This window comes from Eleutherodactylus coqui, chromosome 8 (genome assembly GCF_035609145.1).
Source record: "Eleutherodactylus coqui strain aEleCoq1 chromosome 8, aEleCoq1.hap1, whole genome shotgun sequence".
Taxonomy (NCBI): domain Eukaryota; kingdom Metazoa; phylum Chordata; class Amphibia; order Anura; family Eleutherodactylidae; genus Eleutherodactylus; species Eleutherodactylus coqui.
The window spans coordinates 148,774,709-148,791,203 of NC_089844.1; the positions used below are offsets into that span (position 1 = coordinate 148,774,709).

At 45.8% G+C, this 16,495-nt stretch overlaps 1 protein-coding gene across 3 annotated transcripts in view; it reads left to right on the forward strand.

Annotated features, from left to right (window-relative positions):
- Window positions 1-16,495, forward strand: part of TOM1L2 (target of myb1 like 2 membrane trafficking protein) — a 43,208-nt gene that overhangs the window by 12,224 nt on the left and 14,489 nt on the right. For 2 of the 3 annotated variants that reach the window (XM_066576676.1, XM_066576677.1), the window contains exons 3-12: window positions 2,371-2,449; window positions 3,291-3,440; window positions 6,544-6,678; window positions 8,722-8,877; window positions 10,307-10,423; window positions 10,513-10,646; window positions 10,726-10,771; window positions 10,855-10,975; window positions 13,268-13,385; window positions 14,540-14,615. In XM_066576676.1, coding sequence (XP_066432773.1) covers window positions 2,371-2,449; window positions 3,291-3,440; window positions 6,544-6,678; window positions 8,722-8,877; window positions 10,307-10,423; window positions 10,513-10,646; window positions 10,726-10,771; window positions 10,855-10,975; window positions 13,268-13,385; window positions 14,540-14,615 — 1,132 coding nt within the window. Of the gene's footprint in view, window positions 1-2,370; window positions 2,450-3,290; window positions 3,441-6,543; window positions 6,679-8,721; window positions 8,878-10,306; window positions 10,424-10,512; window positions 10,647-10,725; window positions 10,772-10,854; window positions 10,976-13,267; window positions 13,386-14,539; window positions 14,616-15,900; window positions 15,967-16,495 lie in introns of all 3 variants that reach the window. The other variant, XM_066576678.1, reaches the window with a different exon arrangement.

A 16,495-nucleotide genomic window follows, 5' to 3' on the forward strand; every position in this document is an offset into this window, starting at 1 on the left:
CATTAGGACAATTAAATTCAGTACCGATCACAAAAAAGTTGTGGTCCTTTATGGTTGGATTGGTGGTAATAACGTGACTGATCGCCAGGGATGGGGGCATGCTGGAAAAACAGGGGTTACCATGGGCAATTAAGTGCGGAAACAGTAGTTTATCTTTAAGGGGTCTTCCCATCTCTCCCTTCACAGGAGATGCCATAAAAGCCTGATTTGTGTGGGCCCCCATACCTATCTTGAGTCAGGGCTCCCACCGCCCTGGGCCACCCTGAATACAGTTGGTGGGGGTGGTCGGGTGGGCAGAAATAGCCAAGTGATTTGCGCTACATTGTTTGTGTAAAGCCCCATTTTCGCGAGACGAATGTTGGGCAAACGATGCCTGACACTTGTCCCCGCAAGTACTCGCTCCCATGCTGTTGCACTGGAGCGAGTATCGCTGGTTCGCTCAGCAGGGGGCCGGGCGGCTGGAGAAAATTTCTCTCTCCGCTTTCCCCCACACCTCTCCATTCACTTAACACAGCGGCCGTTCAGTACTGAACATCTGCTACTTACACTGAACACGCAGCGATCTGCTCATCGTCCATGCTGCATAAACGATGAATGATGAGCTGATCGCCCACCTGCAATGGCCACAATTGGAGCTAACTCCGATCACTGCTGTTAACACTTTAGTTTCCGCTTTGAAAGTTGACAGCACGTCTATGCGGACAGACAGGGGGCCTCTGGTACCCCATCCCCACCTTGTGACAGAGTTGTGGGGTGCCACTGTGCTCACATGACAGGCGGGAGACAAGTGAATGCTCCCAGGACTGCCATGTATTGTAGTCTATTAAGCTGTGCCTGTAGCAGGACTTAAAGGAGATTCCGGTTACCAGACGACCATAAAATAAAGTGATCAGTACTTATCCCTCCTCCGCCACCGGTATCCAGCGCTGCAGCCCCATTACGGTCACTATGTCTGTGTGACAGCTGAGATCACTGGAAGTCAGGTGAACACTGCCGCGTCACCGCTCACATCCTGGGCGCCATGATGCCAGAAGAGTTGATTAGTGATGCTGCAAGCTGTGATTGGCTGCAGCGGTCACTTGACTTTCGGTGACATCAGCTGTCACAATAGACACTGGGACCACAGTGGGGCTGCAGCGCTGGATCCCGGCGACAGAGGAGGAGGGATTAATACTGATCACTTTATTTTATTACAGTAAGTGTGCTTTTACATGTGCCGATCAGTTGATTGGTCGTCCCAGTGATAATGTTCTTTGGCTTTTACAAAGGAATGAGCATTTCTGAATGAATGGAGGCGGAGCAGCTGGGAATCGTTCCGGCCCGCCCGTCTTCATTCACAGTAAGCAGGCAGTCATTCATAAGTGAACAATTGCATGTTTGCATGCAAAGATACATCATTCAGGTTTCTGCGTGCAAAAACTGAACGACGAATGCAAAATTAAACAACTTCTCATTCGTCATTCAGTCGGTGCGTTTCACTGAACGATACATTCAGATTTTCGCAGGATCATAGGAATCCGAACAATAAGCATTCCATGTAAAAGCACCCTGAGCCTTATTGAAGGGATATTATTGGGTAACCGGACAATCCATTTAATAGATTTAACATTGAAATGCACAATATACTGCTATACATAAGTATTGCAGTATATAGTAGAAGCAATCAAGTGATCACAAGTTCATGTCTTCTGTGGGGTCTAAAGAAAAAAATGTAAATTTTTTTTTTTGTAATTCTATTAAACTAAATTTATTAAAAAAAAAAAAAGGAAAAATGACCCATTATCTCATCTACAAAAATAAACCTAATTTGTACCATCACATCCTTTAAAAGTCTGCACTGTGCTCACCGTAAAAACACAGCCAAAAGAAATAATGGGGCAATTGTGGATTTTTGCTTTGTCATGTTTTTCAGTACATTAAATTGTACTATTAAAAAAATACAGCTGATCCCACAAAGAACGACCTCATACGGCCTATTGACAGAAAAATAAAAAAAGTTATAGCTCTCAAAACTTGGGATGAAAAGGGAAATTTAGAAATTACTAGTCCTTTAAAAAGTTTAAAGGGTTTTCCAGGGCGAATACTACTGATGACCTATCCTCAGGATAGGTCATCAATAGTTGATTGACTGGGGTCCATTACTCGGGGCCCCGACCAATCAGCTGAGCAGGAGCATGCTGCAATAACACAAAGGTCGGAGCGGAAGCAGCAGAAGTCTCTGCGCTGACCTTTATGTAGTGGCCGGCGCTTGTAACTGCAGGCACGGCTCTCATTACAATCCTGATCATAGGTCTTCAGTAGTATTCCCTCTGGAAAACCCCTTTAACGAGCGCCCATAACTCAAATCTTTCATTCATTTTTTCTTTTTAGGCCAAAAGACGCGATCCGAGCCTTGAAAAAGCGGTTGAATGGTAACAAGAATTACAGAGAGGTGATGCTGGCGCTGACGGTACGGATTGCGGTCATTTTAAATAAAGTATAATCCTCACATCATAAAATATTCTGCCACTTTGTAAAATACTGTGTTTTCATTTCCTCACTTTTGAAAAAATCTCTTTGCTGTCAGTGAATAGAAACATTGCCATTTCCATCCAGAGGCTAAAAACCTGCATAGATCCAAAACGTTTCACAGCTGAGGGCTTGTTACAATTGTATCCAGTCGGGTCTCAAGACTGATCCATGTTATCTGCTCTGATACATTGTAACAAACTACCAGAACGTGTGCTGCTGATGTGTTTAGTTCTGAGGGTTGTCTAGACTGGATTCAATTGTAACAAACCCTCAGCTGTGAAGTGTAATGGCTCATTCACACGGGCGTATGTGGGTTTCGGTCACGTAAATACTTTGTGTATTTACACGACCAAAAATCTCATTTTCCCTGCAAATTTCGCTCACTCCTGCGGGTGTTTGTGCGTGAGGAAAAGTGCGCAGACCTGTCCACTGATTTGCTGTGCAGTTCCCTGCGTATTCTCTGCGTATTTGCGCCTACTCATTCACTCCAATGGTCTATTGCGGTGTGTAATACGCACCAAAATACAACATGCCACATATTTTTTCACGTGATTGACCATCGCGTGAAAAAATACTCAAACCCATTGGCTCTATTCACTGCATATCACTCGCTCAAAAATTACGTGCGTAATACACAGTGCAAATGCGCCCGTGTGAGCGAGCCCATAGATAGAGGTTTTCAGACTGCATATAAACAAGCATGTTTCCATTCCTAGACAGCAAGCAAAGATCTGTTAAATGGTCCGAGACAAACGAATATTGCTGTTATATATTCTCAGGTGCTGGAGACGTGTGTGAAGAATTGCGGTCACCGTTTCCACGTGCTTGTGACGCACCGTGACTTTATAGACGGGGTCCTGGTGAAAATCATCTCTCCTAAGAACAACCCTCCGACTATTGTGCAGGATAAAGTCCTGGCGCTGATACAGGTGAGCTGTGCCGGTCCTGCATACAGCGGTGGTCTGGACACAGGCTGTGTGGTAGTGTTGTTCTCATTGTCTGCCTCTAGAGGGCAGGAGACTCTCATCATGTAATCACTGTGAGAATGTGACTCTGGGGCCCGAAGGCCCCTCAACACTATACTGCGGGAGCTGGGCGGCTGAAGCAGCCTGAAGAAGTAGGGCCAAACCACACTGTTATATGGTCATCTGTGAAATGGGCAAAAACAGATGAAAACGTAGCGTTAAACATACATGTAGGGTAAATGTAGCTAAACAATGCATACGTTTGACTACGTTTAGCAAGACACACGTCTCCTTCACACTGACGGATATGAATTGTGTATTCTGTAAGCAGAAGAAAAATCTTAACGCGCTCTATTCTGCTCCGCAATCCGCACGGACGGCTTCCATTAAAGTCAATAGAGACGTCCGACCTGCAGCCCATATGCAATTAACATTGTGTATGGCCTGTGGGTACCCACGTCATCGCTAAGTGGCGGCACTAGAAATACAAACAGACCAAAAAACCTTTACTGTACATGACCACCTCTGAGCTTCCGCTGTCATACATAATACAGTAAAGTGCCGTACGCAGGATCACTGGCCGGGCTAGCAGCCAGAATCCACTATGGGCCTCCAGAATGCGGAATCCGACCCGCTTGTGTGAGCCCAGCCTTGGAAAGAGTTTACAGTAAACAATCCGTACATTTTTCATATCAAAGGCCAAGCCAGAAACCTACTGCACTCTGATCAGGGACAAACACCCCGAAATAGCTGTCTGCGTATGGATTCTGGCTTGGCTTTCAATTCCCAGTCATTGTTACAAAGCTTGTATAGAGAGTCTAACATTGACTTGCCTTCCAATAGGTGGCGCTGCAGAGATATTGTTCCATCTCCCTTATTTGCATTTTTCATATCAAAAACAGATAAAACTTATCAAAACTTATCCCATGCATAAAATGTAAAAACCTATACGTATACTTAAACGTGCCGGCATTTTTCCATGTCTGATTATCACATATGTGTAACGAACTTGAAAGTGCCAGTGTGGATGAGTCCTAAGTGGAAATGTCTCGCAGTCTTGAGTTCAGCCTTGTCTCACTCTTGCTCTTCCATGTTTCACCCCTGAGCTCATTCTCTTCCTTTTGCCTTCCTTCAAACTTGTCTTGATGCTTGCGCTCTCCATCTCCCCACCTTCGTCCACTCGCGCCTTATCTCCCACCCTAGTCATGCCATTGCTCCCACACATTCTCTACCCCCGCTCGGCCCTCGCACCCTTTTTTTTTATAACCCCAGTTTTACACTCCGGATTTATGAATCTTTTTTCAATAACTTATTACAGTTAGTTACCAATTAGCTGGTAAAATTGCTAATGCTCCCCTCGTGCTGTGACTCCACCGGCAGCGTATGAGGTTTCTATGGTGGGATCAGATGTCTGCTGTAATAATGTCCCTGGGCAGATCCTTGGGTTACTGTGTCACAGAGACCTCGCTGTGCCGCGGGCTCCTACGGCTCCTGTCCCCAGTGGCCTCCCCGCTGTCTCCGTAGTTCTCCATTGCTATCAAAGGCTTTACTGAGACGGGCAGTAAGGTAAGCTGCTTTCTTATGCTTTCCAGAAGATTCTTCTTGTCCCCGTGAAAACTCTATCCTTCCTTCACATGCGACTTTTGATCTCATAGGTCTTCATTAAGCATAAAATCAAATAGTGTCATGTATATCCATCAGATAATCAACCAGCATGTACATATTCGCACAGGTGCATGCATATTAAAACCACATTTATCTGTCCCAAGGAGACCGACATCGCACCGACACGCAAATCTCAGCGTTCCAGTGCGCTAAGAGCGCCTTCGTAATCTTCTGCCAATGAGAGGCGTAAGCAAAGCTCGTCATCAAACAACACCCAGTCAGCTGACCACACCGCGTGTCATATATTAAGGAAGCGCGATGTTGTGTTAGCACGCTGATCGTAGCATCCAACCTCGCTGTAACCGTCTGCGCACTCCCCAGCCAATAAAATGGATAGACAAGGCTGGTCACAATCAACGCCTAATCAGCTGACTACAACGTGTCACATGACCGGAAGCTCCCCGCTATACATATATTTTTTCAAGAAGGCCGGGGCCACACAACCGTATGCGTAAAACGCTATGTGGCTCACGCAGGGTTTTACCGCTGTGAGCCGGCCTATGACATCGTATTGTACTGCCTTACTGCTTATCTCACACATGCTGTCATGCGCAGTCTTACTGTTTTTTTTTTTTTTTGTCGCTTCGCAACGGTGTGTATACACACCGCACATACACACGTAATACACATGTAATTGCATAGGGCAGCGTTGATTACGCGTTTATGGGCTCTCTCGTTCGTAATATGCGGCAAAATAGAACATGCTACGTTCTTTTCTGCACTCGCTAATACGTAATGCATGTACGCTAGTGTGAGCGAAACGGTGTAAGTCCACGTATTTGATTGCCCACGAATTACCGCGTATCACACACATAATACACCGTTTTCTTGTGCTCGTGTGAGCCCGTCGTAACCCCTAATGTCAGGATACATGACTGGTTACCCGCTAACCCCCTAAACCCCAATACCAATTCTAGAATTGCAGTGGAGAAACTGGGAAATACCCGGCAAAAAACTGATGCAATAACACTTGTGACTTACTGTAAATCGTTCCCCACCATCTGGGTCTCCTCGGGTTCGGGATCCCAATGGCTGCCAAGTGCCAACCTCTATCAGCACCTTCTGAATGACTCATATGGTGTTGTCGCTCCCTCTTGGTTCTCGCATAGCAGGATTAGCAGCCCATCACACAGCATATAAATATACCATTAAGGGGGACTTATGTATTTAATTCCACCCATTCATGTTGCTGGGTTACCAGGAAAACCTTTTGGGGGCACCCGCTTCCAGTTGTCACACTGCTGCCTGTGGACTGTGTTCTCTCTAGGGGATATAATGATGTTCCCTCTCTGATTACCCTTCTGCCATTTGTACTTGTGGACAGAATTTTGTTTTCCGATTGAGCTATTGAGTCTCCAGGATTCCTTCTGTGTCTTATTATTCTCCTTTCCTCATCTTCCAGGCTTGGGCAGACGCGTTTCGGAGCAGTCCTGACCTCACTGGGGTTGTGCATATTTATGAAGAACTGAAGAGGAAAGGGATTGAGTTTCCTATGGCAGACCTTGATGCTCTGTCGCCAATACACACACCACAGAGGGTAGGATTCTGCTGTAAATTGGGTTTCATTTCTAGACCACCAATTCTTCTTTAGTTGTGTGGATGCTCAGAAGCTACGCCTGCTCCGGGAAACACTGCAGACTCCCTCAGATCTCCCCTTAATGCCTGGGCGTAGCGCACCTGACAGCTGCACAGTCCTCTGTATCCCCTCCCTGCATTCATCTATATGATCAACCAGGACAACCTGGAACTTGGGAGAAGTGAGTAACCAGTGGACCCCAGAAAAACAGTATTAACTCTTTCATTGCTTCCAACAGGGATTTTAAAATTAACCATTGGACTGCCCTAGGCCACCAGGGATTTTAAAATTAACCACTGGACTGCCCTAGACCACCAGCGATATTTACATTTACATCATCACTGCCCTGGGCCACCAGGGATCCTGAAATAAACCCCTCTTTACAGTCCTAGACCGCCAGGGCTCCAGACATTAACCACCCCTTCATTGTTCTTTATCACCATGGAGTCTTACGTTACCATTCTTTACTGCCCTAGACTACCAAGGATCCTAGTATTGCCCTCCCGTCATTGTCCTTTACCACCAGGGATCCTGACATTAACCCCCTTCATTGTCCTTTACCACCAGGGATCCTGACATTAACCCCCTTCATTGTCCTTTACCACCAGGGATCCTGACATTAACCCCCTTCATTGTCCCTTACCACCAGGGATCCTGACATTAACCCCCTTCATTGTCCTTTACCACCAGGGATCCTGACATTAACCCCCTTCATTGTCCTTTACCACCAGGGATCCTGACATTAATCCCCTTCATTGTCCTTTACCACCAGGGATCCTGACATTAACCCCCTTCATTGTCCTTTACCACCAGGGATCCTGCCATTAACCCTCTTCATTGTCCTTTACCACCAGGGATCCTGACATTAACCCCCTTCATTGTCCCTTACCACCAGGGATCCTGACATTAACCCCCTTCATTGTCCTTTACCACCAGGGATCCTGACATTAAACCCCCTTCACTGCCCTAGACCACCAGGGATACTGGAATGAAACCCTTTATAGCTCTAGACTACCATGGATGCAGACAGTAACTTTAACTGTGCTAGATCTGGAAGTTGGATACTATTTGCTTGGATGCGGTGTGGCCCTGTGGATCTGGTTGCTTGCTAGCTAGCTAATAGGACTCTGTATGTTAAGACTTATTTGATGTGGTTCTATGGTGCCCAACTCCCTAAGTGCCCCCCTTACTAGCTACAAAGGCCTAGAGGGAACATTGGTGGAGTCATCCACCAAGAGCCCCAAAATTCTGCGCCTTAAGACTACACAGTTCTGGTCTTTAAGGGAACCAGGACAAGTCGGTTTACATTAGCAAATCTTATACCATCTAACCTTCTCCAACAAGTGCCTATCGCGGGTTCCCCCTTCCCCCCCCAAACACTCCAGTGCACCACCCCCACTATAACACAGTCCACCAAGAAACGCATAATTACAGATATCAGATAGTACAATCCTTTCTGAAGGCGATGGCGCGGATATTCTGGTCCCTAACCTATAAGGTCTGACCTGGTGGCAATGTTCCTTTAAGAGGTTGCCTCCTGCTTTTTTTTTTTGTGCCTGCAGCGTCCTCATGGCCGGCTTCCCTTGCAGGCATTGAATACAGGATCAGCCTTGTCAGATCAATAATTCATAGCTGCAGTGTGTCGGAGACAAGGACTCCTTCCCTCTTCATGTGCACCTTACATTATTAAAGACCGCAAGTGCAGCGAGTGGCAGGAACACAATAATTGGACATTTCTAGCTCACCGGTACAAGCGGCACTGAATGTTTTGGATTTTATGGAATTCTAGAAATTTGTAAAGTTCCATTTGTCCGGCATGAGAATGTGCTGTAGGAACTGGCATTAACGGCGATGAATGATTACAGCCCAGGAATTTTCCCATCAGTGCAGCTATCCCATTAGTCCGGGGTCACTGTAATCGCAGTTGCAGCTGTAGCGCCAATATTTTCCGTGCTGTACTTGTGCTTTTTATGTTGTTAATCTGTTCTATTTGTGCCTCTGCAGAGCGTTCCTGAGGTGGATCCTGCCATGAACATGCATACGTCCCAGTCCCACCAGCGGGCTAGCTCCGGCTCTTTCTCGTCCTCTCAAGCACCATACACTTCCCCAGCAGTAGCTCCGCCAAGCGTGGGTGGTCCAATCACTGCCAACTCAGAACAGGTAAGAAGCAAGAGATGGGTAGTGATTGAGGGTGGGACATGTTTGGAGTTTTCGCCTACCCATGTCTATTATCCCTGTGGGGGAGATTCTGAAACTGTCCAAAGCTAAACTGTCTTTGTTGCTCCTAACAACCAATCACAGCATAGCTTTCATTTATTCATAATGCTGGGATTAAAAGAAATCTGCAATGTGATTGGTTGCAAATAATGCAGATTACTGCGCTCTTTGTTCCAGTAAAAAAAAACTCCTTTTTTTTTTTTTTTTTTTTTTTGAAAACCCATTGGAATTGATGGGGAGAAAAAAGATCAGTTTATTTCAGTTTTACTTCCGTTTCTCTGCTTCAAAAACGGAACAGGGGAACAGAAAGCCAAAACTAAGGGCTCATGTCCACGGGGAAAAGAAGAATTAAAATCCGCAGCGGATTTTAACTCTTCTCCCGCGCGCGGATCCGCACCCCATAGGGATGCATTGACCACCCGCGGGGTAGATAAATACCCGCGGATCGTCAATAAAAGTGATTTTAAAAAAAATGGAGCATGAAAAAATCCGGACCATGCTCCATTTTCATGCGGGTCTCCCGCGGGGACGGCTCCCGTGGGCTTCTATTGAAGCCTATGGAAGCCGTCCGGATCCGCGGGACACAAAAATCAGATTTTACTTACACGCTCCGGTTCTTCTCTTCGGCGCCGCGCCATCTTCTCTCAGCCGCGGCCGGATCATTTTGCTTCGGCCCGGCGCATGCGCGGGGCACGTCACCGACGTCATCGTGCACATCCGCTGAGCCGAAGAATGAAGATCCGGCCGCGACGAGAGAAGATGACGCCGCCGCGAAGAGAAGAAAAGGAGCGGATCGGAGGTAAGTTTATTCTGATTTATTCCTATTTTCAGCGCTCATGTCCGCGGGGCAGGAGGGACCCGCTGCAGATCCTCCATGGAGAATCCGTAGCGGGCCCGATTTTCCCCGTGGACATGAGGCCTAAGAGAAAAGTAAGTAGGAACAAGACCGAAAAGAGAAATAGAAAGGTGAGGGCGCAAAAGAGCGCAAAAATTGTATCACTGAGCAGCGGAAAAAAAACACCTAGTCAGATGAATCCAGATTGCTGTTGCCCAGTACTGATGGGGGGAGTAAGGAGGAGGGGGGTCAGAATTTGAATCGATGACCCTTTCCTGTCAGCTGATCAGAACATGTCAGCACCTCCTTCTAATTTGCGTCAACTACAAGAAGCTTCCTGTCCGCAGGGGCCGATATTCCTGCAGAATGATTTTATCACCTAGAAGAATCTACTACAATCTACAATGAATCCTTGCGGTTGTAAAGGCCAAAGGAGTCCGACGTGCTACTAGATGGGGGTCTCTAATAAAGGGGCCATTCAGTGTACATTGATTGCAGTATGTGGTAATCTGATAATGTCCACTGCTTACCCTCCAGATTGGCCGCCTGAGGAGCGAGCTCGATATTGTCCGTGGAAACACTAAAGTCATGTCTGAGATGCTGACTGAGATGACTCCTGGCCAGGAGGACGCTTCAGATCTTGAACTCCTGCAGGTAGGGGGCGCTGTGCAGCTGTCTCAATTATGGAGGTAATCTTGGCAAAAAAACACGTTGGGAACTGAGATGACGCTTTGTTTCTGTAGGACTTGAATAGAACCTGCCGAGCGATGCAGCAGAGGATTGTGGAGCTCATTTCTCGTGTGTCCAATGAGGAGGTGACCGAGGAACTACTGCATGTCAATGATGACTTGAATAACGTCTTCCTTCGATATGAAAGGTGAGTGAGGAAAGGTTATAGTCCCGTTTATTGACGTGAATCTGACACATTATCTTAACTAATGTCTGATCATCTTCAGGTTTGAGCGCTACCGGTCAGGCCGTACCGCACAAAACACGAACGGGGTAAGACTGCACTATCGCTGGTTTCTTCAGCTAGCTCCTCCTGCCAAATAGCGACTGATTGTATGTTTCTTGTGATGCTGCAGGTGCTGAGTGAGGTCACTGAGGATAATCTAATAGACCTGGGACCCGGATCCCCAGCAGTTGTCAGCCCCATGGTGGGGAACACCGCCCCAGCATCACTGACAACGCAGCTGGGTGGACTTGGTAAGAAACTCTCCGCTCATAAACCTTCACAGTATAGACGCAGTTAAAACTACATTTTATTAACCCTTTCCAATCCACTGCCTGACGTCTTCCTACATTCTGATTGAAGCTTGTACAGCTCCAATGTCGGAAGACGTCCAACAGGGTATTCTTACCGTCTATTGCCAGCCACTCCGCTGTTGGAGCCTCTCTGGCGCGCACACACTGGCTTTAGCCAGCAGATGGTACCATTGTATAACAGCAAAAAGAGAAAAGGGTTAAAGCTATTAAAATTAGTGCTGAAAACACACAAAAACTAGGTAAACCCTGCTTGTGGTAAGGTGGGTACACAGTATAGGAACGTAGATTTCTAGATATACAGACAAATATAGATGCGTAGACCAACACAACTGGTTACTATTAAGGGAGATCCAAATAGAAGAAATCCCTATATTCAGAGCCCGGTATCCCATAAAGTGATATTAGATGAGGTATAGGATATAGGGCTCTGATTTCAAATCAGTGTGCTGATAACCGTGTTAGGTCAGTTCAATGGAAGACTATATAGACTGATACAATCCGGATGTCGTCATTCATTCACATTGAGATATCTTAGAGTATAATCCTTGCCTTTTCATTTAAAAGGTAAGTTGGTTCGTGGTTCAATGCGTTTCCCTGCAGCAGACAGTTCATCAAGAACCTTAAGAACCTGCACTAAATAGAGAAAGATGAATCCGCTATAGGATATGTATATAACTAGACCTAACTTGTATAGTTGTCTGGACGCTAAGTCTCAATAGGCAGTTAGTGAGGGATTCTTCCACCTTCTGCCAGAGGGGCAGTCTAATAGGAGCTTAATTTAAGATAGCAATAGCTAGAATCTAAAACCAGTCTCTGATAAGAATATTGGGTAATGGGTTGTCAGGTTTCAATACCCCAATTTTCACTATCTGCTATCATAAAGAAATTTCGTAGTCTTAAGCCCATTTAGACACAAAGAAATCGCTCAAAATTCGTTCAAAAGATAGGAAGAATGACAGTTTCCGCGATCGTTTTGCATAAGCTGCTAATGGGCACTAATGCCCATTAGTAGCTTATTAGCTTCATCTGCATCCCTGACCTTTATGCAGAGAACAGCAGGTAGTCTGTTATCTGCATAGAACACCTTTGTTTTGTTGCGGGACTGCAGCTGAATACAATGTTATCAGCGCTCCCGTGGAGAATCACAGTGGTTGTGCTCCCTGCTATCAGCTGGCCAGCCGAACAATGTTTTTTATGCTGAACTAAAAATCATCATTCGGCTGAAAAGCAAACAATGGTAGCAATTACATGCAACAATTATTGCCCAAAAGCCATCGTTTGAGCGAATTTTGAGCGATAATCGTTGCATCTAAATGGGACTTTAGTCTAGCAGCAACATCTTAATTCTATTGAGTATACTAACTCGCTGCAAACGTTTCTAGACTAGTTGGAACAACTAGGTCCCTTAGTAAAAACTATAGCTAGTTGGCGCCATAAAAAACAGTAAAAAAAGAGCAAAAACACTTGATGACAACTAATATAATTACAGTTAGAGAACTTTGTTTTGGCCACCCAACTTTTATTGTGCACTGAACAGCAAAGCTGCCTATTTATGCAGGGGATGTGACACTACATGGCTAGAAAAGATGCATTTCCGCTCCATATACCCTCCGCCCCTCCTTGGCTCTGCCTGCTTCCAACCAACATGATGTAGTGATGTTTTGTGATTAGTCGGGCCCATGTGACATCACTACTGTGGAGTGGATCTGCTACATGGTGCAGTGGAGCCATACACTGCCCTGTGTACATGTCGGACTTGATAATGGAGAAAAGACACCTTTAGAATGCGTTAACGTGTGACGGATTTTGGTGCAGATCCGCAGCAGATTTCACCCTTTCCATTAAAGGCTTGACGTTTGCTGCAGATCTACATCAAAATCCAAACCAATGGCGCAGATTTTGCTGTGGATGTTCCTCTGCTGGAAATCCGCATCAAGTCCACTATGTCTGAACACCCCCTTAAAGTGAGCCTCCGCTTCTCTATCTACCTGTATTGGTAGTCTAAGACACTGCATGCTACTCTGATTGGTCAGCGCTGTCCATCTGGATAGCTATGGTTAATCAAAGCAGGTGTCGTGTCTTAAACTAAAAGTGCAGACTAATGCCCACTGTGCATTAGGCACTCAGCGAAGCTCGTGTGGCCATCTTTGTTTCTCCAGGCCTGAAGGGGGGCTTTAAGCAGTATTTAAGCTCACACTGATCCTTACGCATGTCCTACCATGTCTCTTTCAGATGTCAGTTCCAACAGTGTGAGCTCCATGCTCAGCACTCTCCCCAACACCAACCCACGCGATGACTTTGATATGTTTGCACAGACAAGGAGCAGTTCACTGGCTGATCAGAGGAAGGAGTGAGTATGAGATCCGTTCATCACGGCTTAGTAATTATTACACGGTCACAGTCAGAGGAAATCGCAATATGTTGTGAGGCCTGATATAGTGTTCATGTCTAGTGTCGCTGTAGGTCCAAAATTCTGTGCTGATTTATCCCATAGTGTATCTTTATATCGATAGGTGCCCCATTTTTCAGCTACCTGCATATTTACAGCTATGCCTGCACTGTCCTCTCTAGTGCAACTACAGCTATTCTCACTATAACGCTTTATTAATGAAGCTTGCTTTGTATATTTTACTGTACGGATGCCGATGCGCCCGTGTGACTGAGCCCTCACTCTGCATTTCATTCTACATTTGATTTTCCTCTGTGAAAAAACTATTTAATAGATTTGCTTTCTCCTCATCACCCTCTACAACTTCTCCTACATTATTTATTAAAGGGCCAACATTTTTAGTATTAATCTTTTTACTATTTACATAGTTAAAGAACAGTTTAGGGTTAGTTTTACTCTCTTTGGCAATAAGTCTCTCTGTCTCCATCTTTGCTGCTTTTATCTGATTTTTAAATAATTTTCCTTATAGGTTTTTAGCCTTTAAAGGGAATTGGCCACAATTCCCTCATCTACCAATACTAACCATAGATGGGGAAAATGTAAATATCTGCTAATTAGACTCAAACATTTTAATGGGCGGTTCTCGCCTTAGGAATTATCCTGTCTCTCTCCTTCTGCAACCCCACCCATTTGCAGATGATTGATGTCTCCAGCTACATCTGGCTGGAGACCCTGACATCACCTGCAAGCACCGTTCATGAAAGTGCGGCGCACGTGCCGTTTTTTTCCCACATATACAGTTTGCATTGGTAGACAGGAAGAATGTGACATAATAAAACCTTTGCAGTGAGCTCCCCCTAGTGGTGGCTGCAGGAAAACTGTTTTTTTTTAATCATTTTGACTTTTCTAACTTTGCTTTCTTTTACTAATGTCATCTGAAAATATACAATATTGAAGATGGTTTATTCCAGCGATGCTCTTCATTGACAGACCCTGGTAGATGTGTAGAGTTCCTCTTTGATGAGATCTTGAAGGCCAACCAAGAAACCAGTTGCTGCAGTCGGCATTATTTGCTCGTGTCTCGTACATGTAACTGATTTTCTTCTATCCGGTAGTGTGACCTATGAAGATCCCCAGGCTCTTGGTGGGCTGGCAACGGCTTTAGATGTGCGGCAGCAGAACACCGGAGGGGTATGTAGTGCCTTACTATAACCTTGATCATCCTATAATTTTTGAAGGGGCTGTACCAAGATTACAAGTTATCCCCTATCCTGTGGATACGGAATAACTTGCTTGCTGGTGGAGGGTTCTAATTCCTGAGACCCTCGACGATCTCTAGGACAGAGGTCCTGTTTTCCCTATCCTCTTCACTTTACTCCCCTCTCAGTGTGGAGGAGACTGAATAGACTGCTGCTTATGCAAGCTTGCTAAAGCTCCATTCACTTTCAATAGGCCTGCAGAAATAGCTGAGTGACAAGTGCTCAGATATTTGCGCCAGCCCTATTGAAATGAATGGAGCGCCATCCCCGCATGCTCGATCACTGCTCCGTGTCCCGCAGTGACAGGCGGGGGTGACACAGGACCCCCATTCTCAAGATTGGCAAGGCTCTTAGCGCTGAGAACACCACCAATCCGCAAGTTATTCCCTATTGTGTGGATAGGGTATAACGTGTAATCTTGGTGCAACCCTTTTAAAGCCAGTGTTTATGATGTGACCTGCAAAAAAAAAAACCTCCAAACTGCTCGGACTTCCACTCTGGAACACTAGGTGGCACAAAATGAACACATTGATATACTAGGATGTTTCCTGGTCATAGACAAGTCGTGTTATGTGCAGGATGCTGTTCCTGCAGCGCAGATCAATGCACCTGAACACGTCTCCTGGGTGGAGGCGTACATTAATCCATCAGGCCACACAGCGGTGAGTGTAGTATTGATAATTAGTCATTATTAGCTGCCGCTTGTGCTGATCTGAGATATAGAGCAGATCTCTACAATAAGAAGCTGATTGTTGTCAGTGCTCTGACCTTAAAGAACTCTAAATCATGTGCACAGACTGCAGATGTCCTTGTCGATGCATATAGGGACGATCCATGAGGCAGATAGGGACACTCCTTACTGGGAGAGCATTCATTAGGTGCAGCGTGTAAAGAGTTAAGATTGCAAGGCTGCAGACTAACACACTCCCGTTCCCTGATGCAGAAGTAGGTGGAAGACTTACCAAGGCCAGAGAGGACCAAGCAAGGGACATTTTTCTTCCATATTCTGTCCTAATGCCCAGTGCAGTAGATGGACAGATAGAAGAGGGGGTGTATAGAGTAACAGAAGTTGAGGTATCCCCTCCAGTTGAGGCTTCTCTCCCCATCACGGACCTTCTATCGGCCTCATCACGCTGTTTCATGGTGTATAATCTCTTTCTGTTTTTCTGCCACGGTTTTCCTTCTCTGTGCTGTGAAATGTTGGGGTTTTGGTCCAGAGGAGAGGTAGAGCCGGAGGCTCAGCCATGGAGCCCATAGACAAGTGGCTCATTACTCAAGGAATGGTGAGCAGTGTGCCAGAAGATAGACCCCTAACACCCTCCATAACCATCTGCCTTCCTTCCCCCTTGAGATCTTACCAACCTAACTGAGCAGAGACCATGAGCAGCCGAATATTTGCTTGTACTGAACCAACCAACCCTCTCACATATCTTTAGATCTCCCTCTAGGGTAATACAGCAGCATTCAGGAGGTATATTAAAGGGAAACTGCAACGAAAATTGGCGTTTTACATTATAGTTATTGGACTCCTTGCATAGGATCACAGGCTGCTGTCGGTGGGTGATGCAGACAGACCACCAGCCTCTTGTGGAGACATCCATATTGACTGCACGAGTCGATCCGAGCATGTAACGAGCGCCGATCAGCGAGATCACAGTCTGGCCTTCCTGATTCATAATGTATGAAGGATGACCGATCGTACGATCTTTCATCCCCCATACTGTTTCATTGCTTTTGGCAGCACATTCTCCGTTCACATGGGGAGATGGGCTGCAGACATAATGACTTTTAATGCCAAATGAAAGGGGTGAT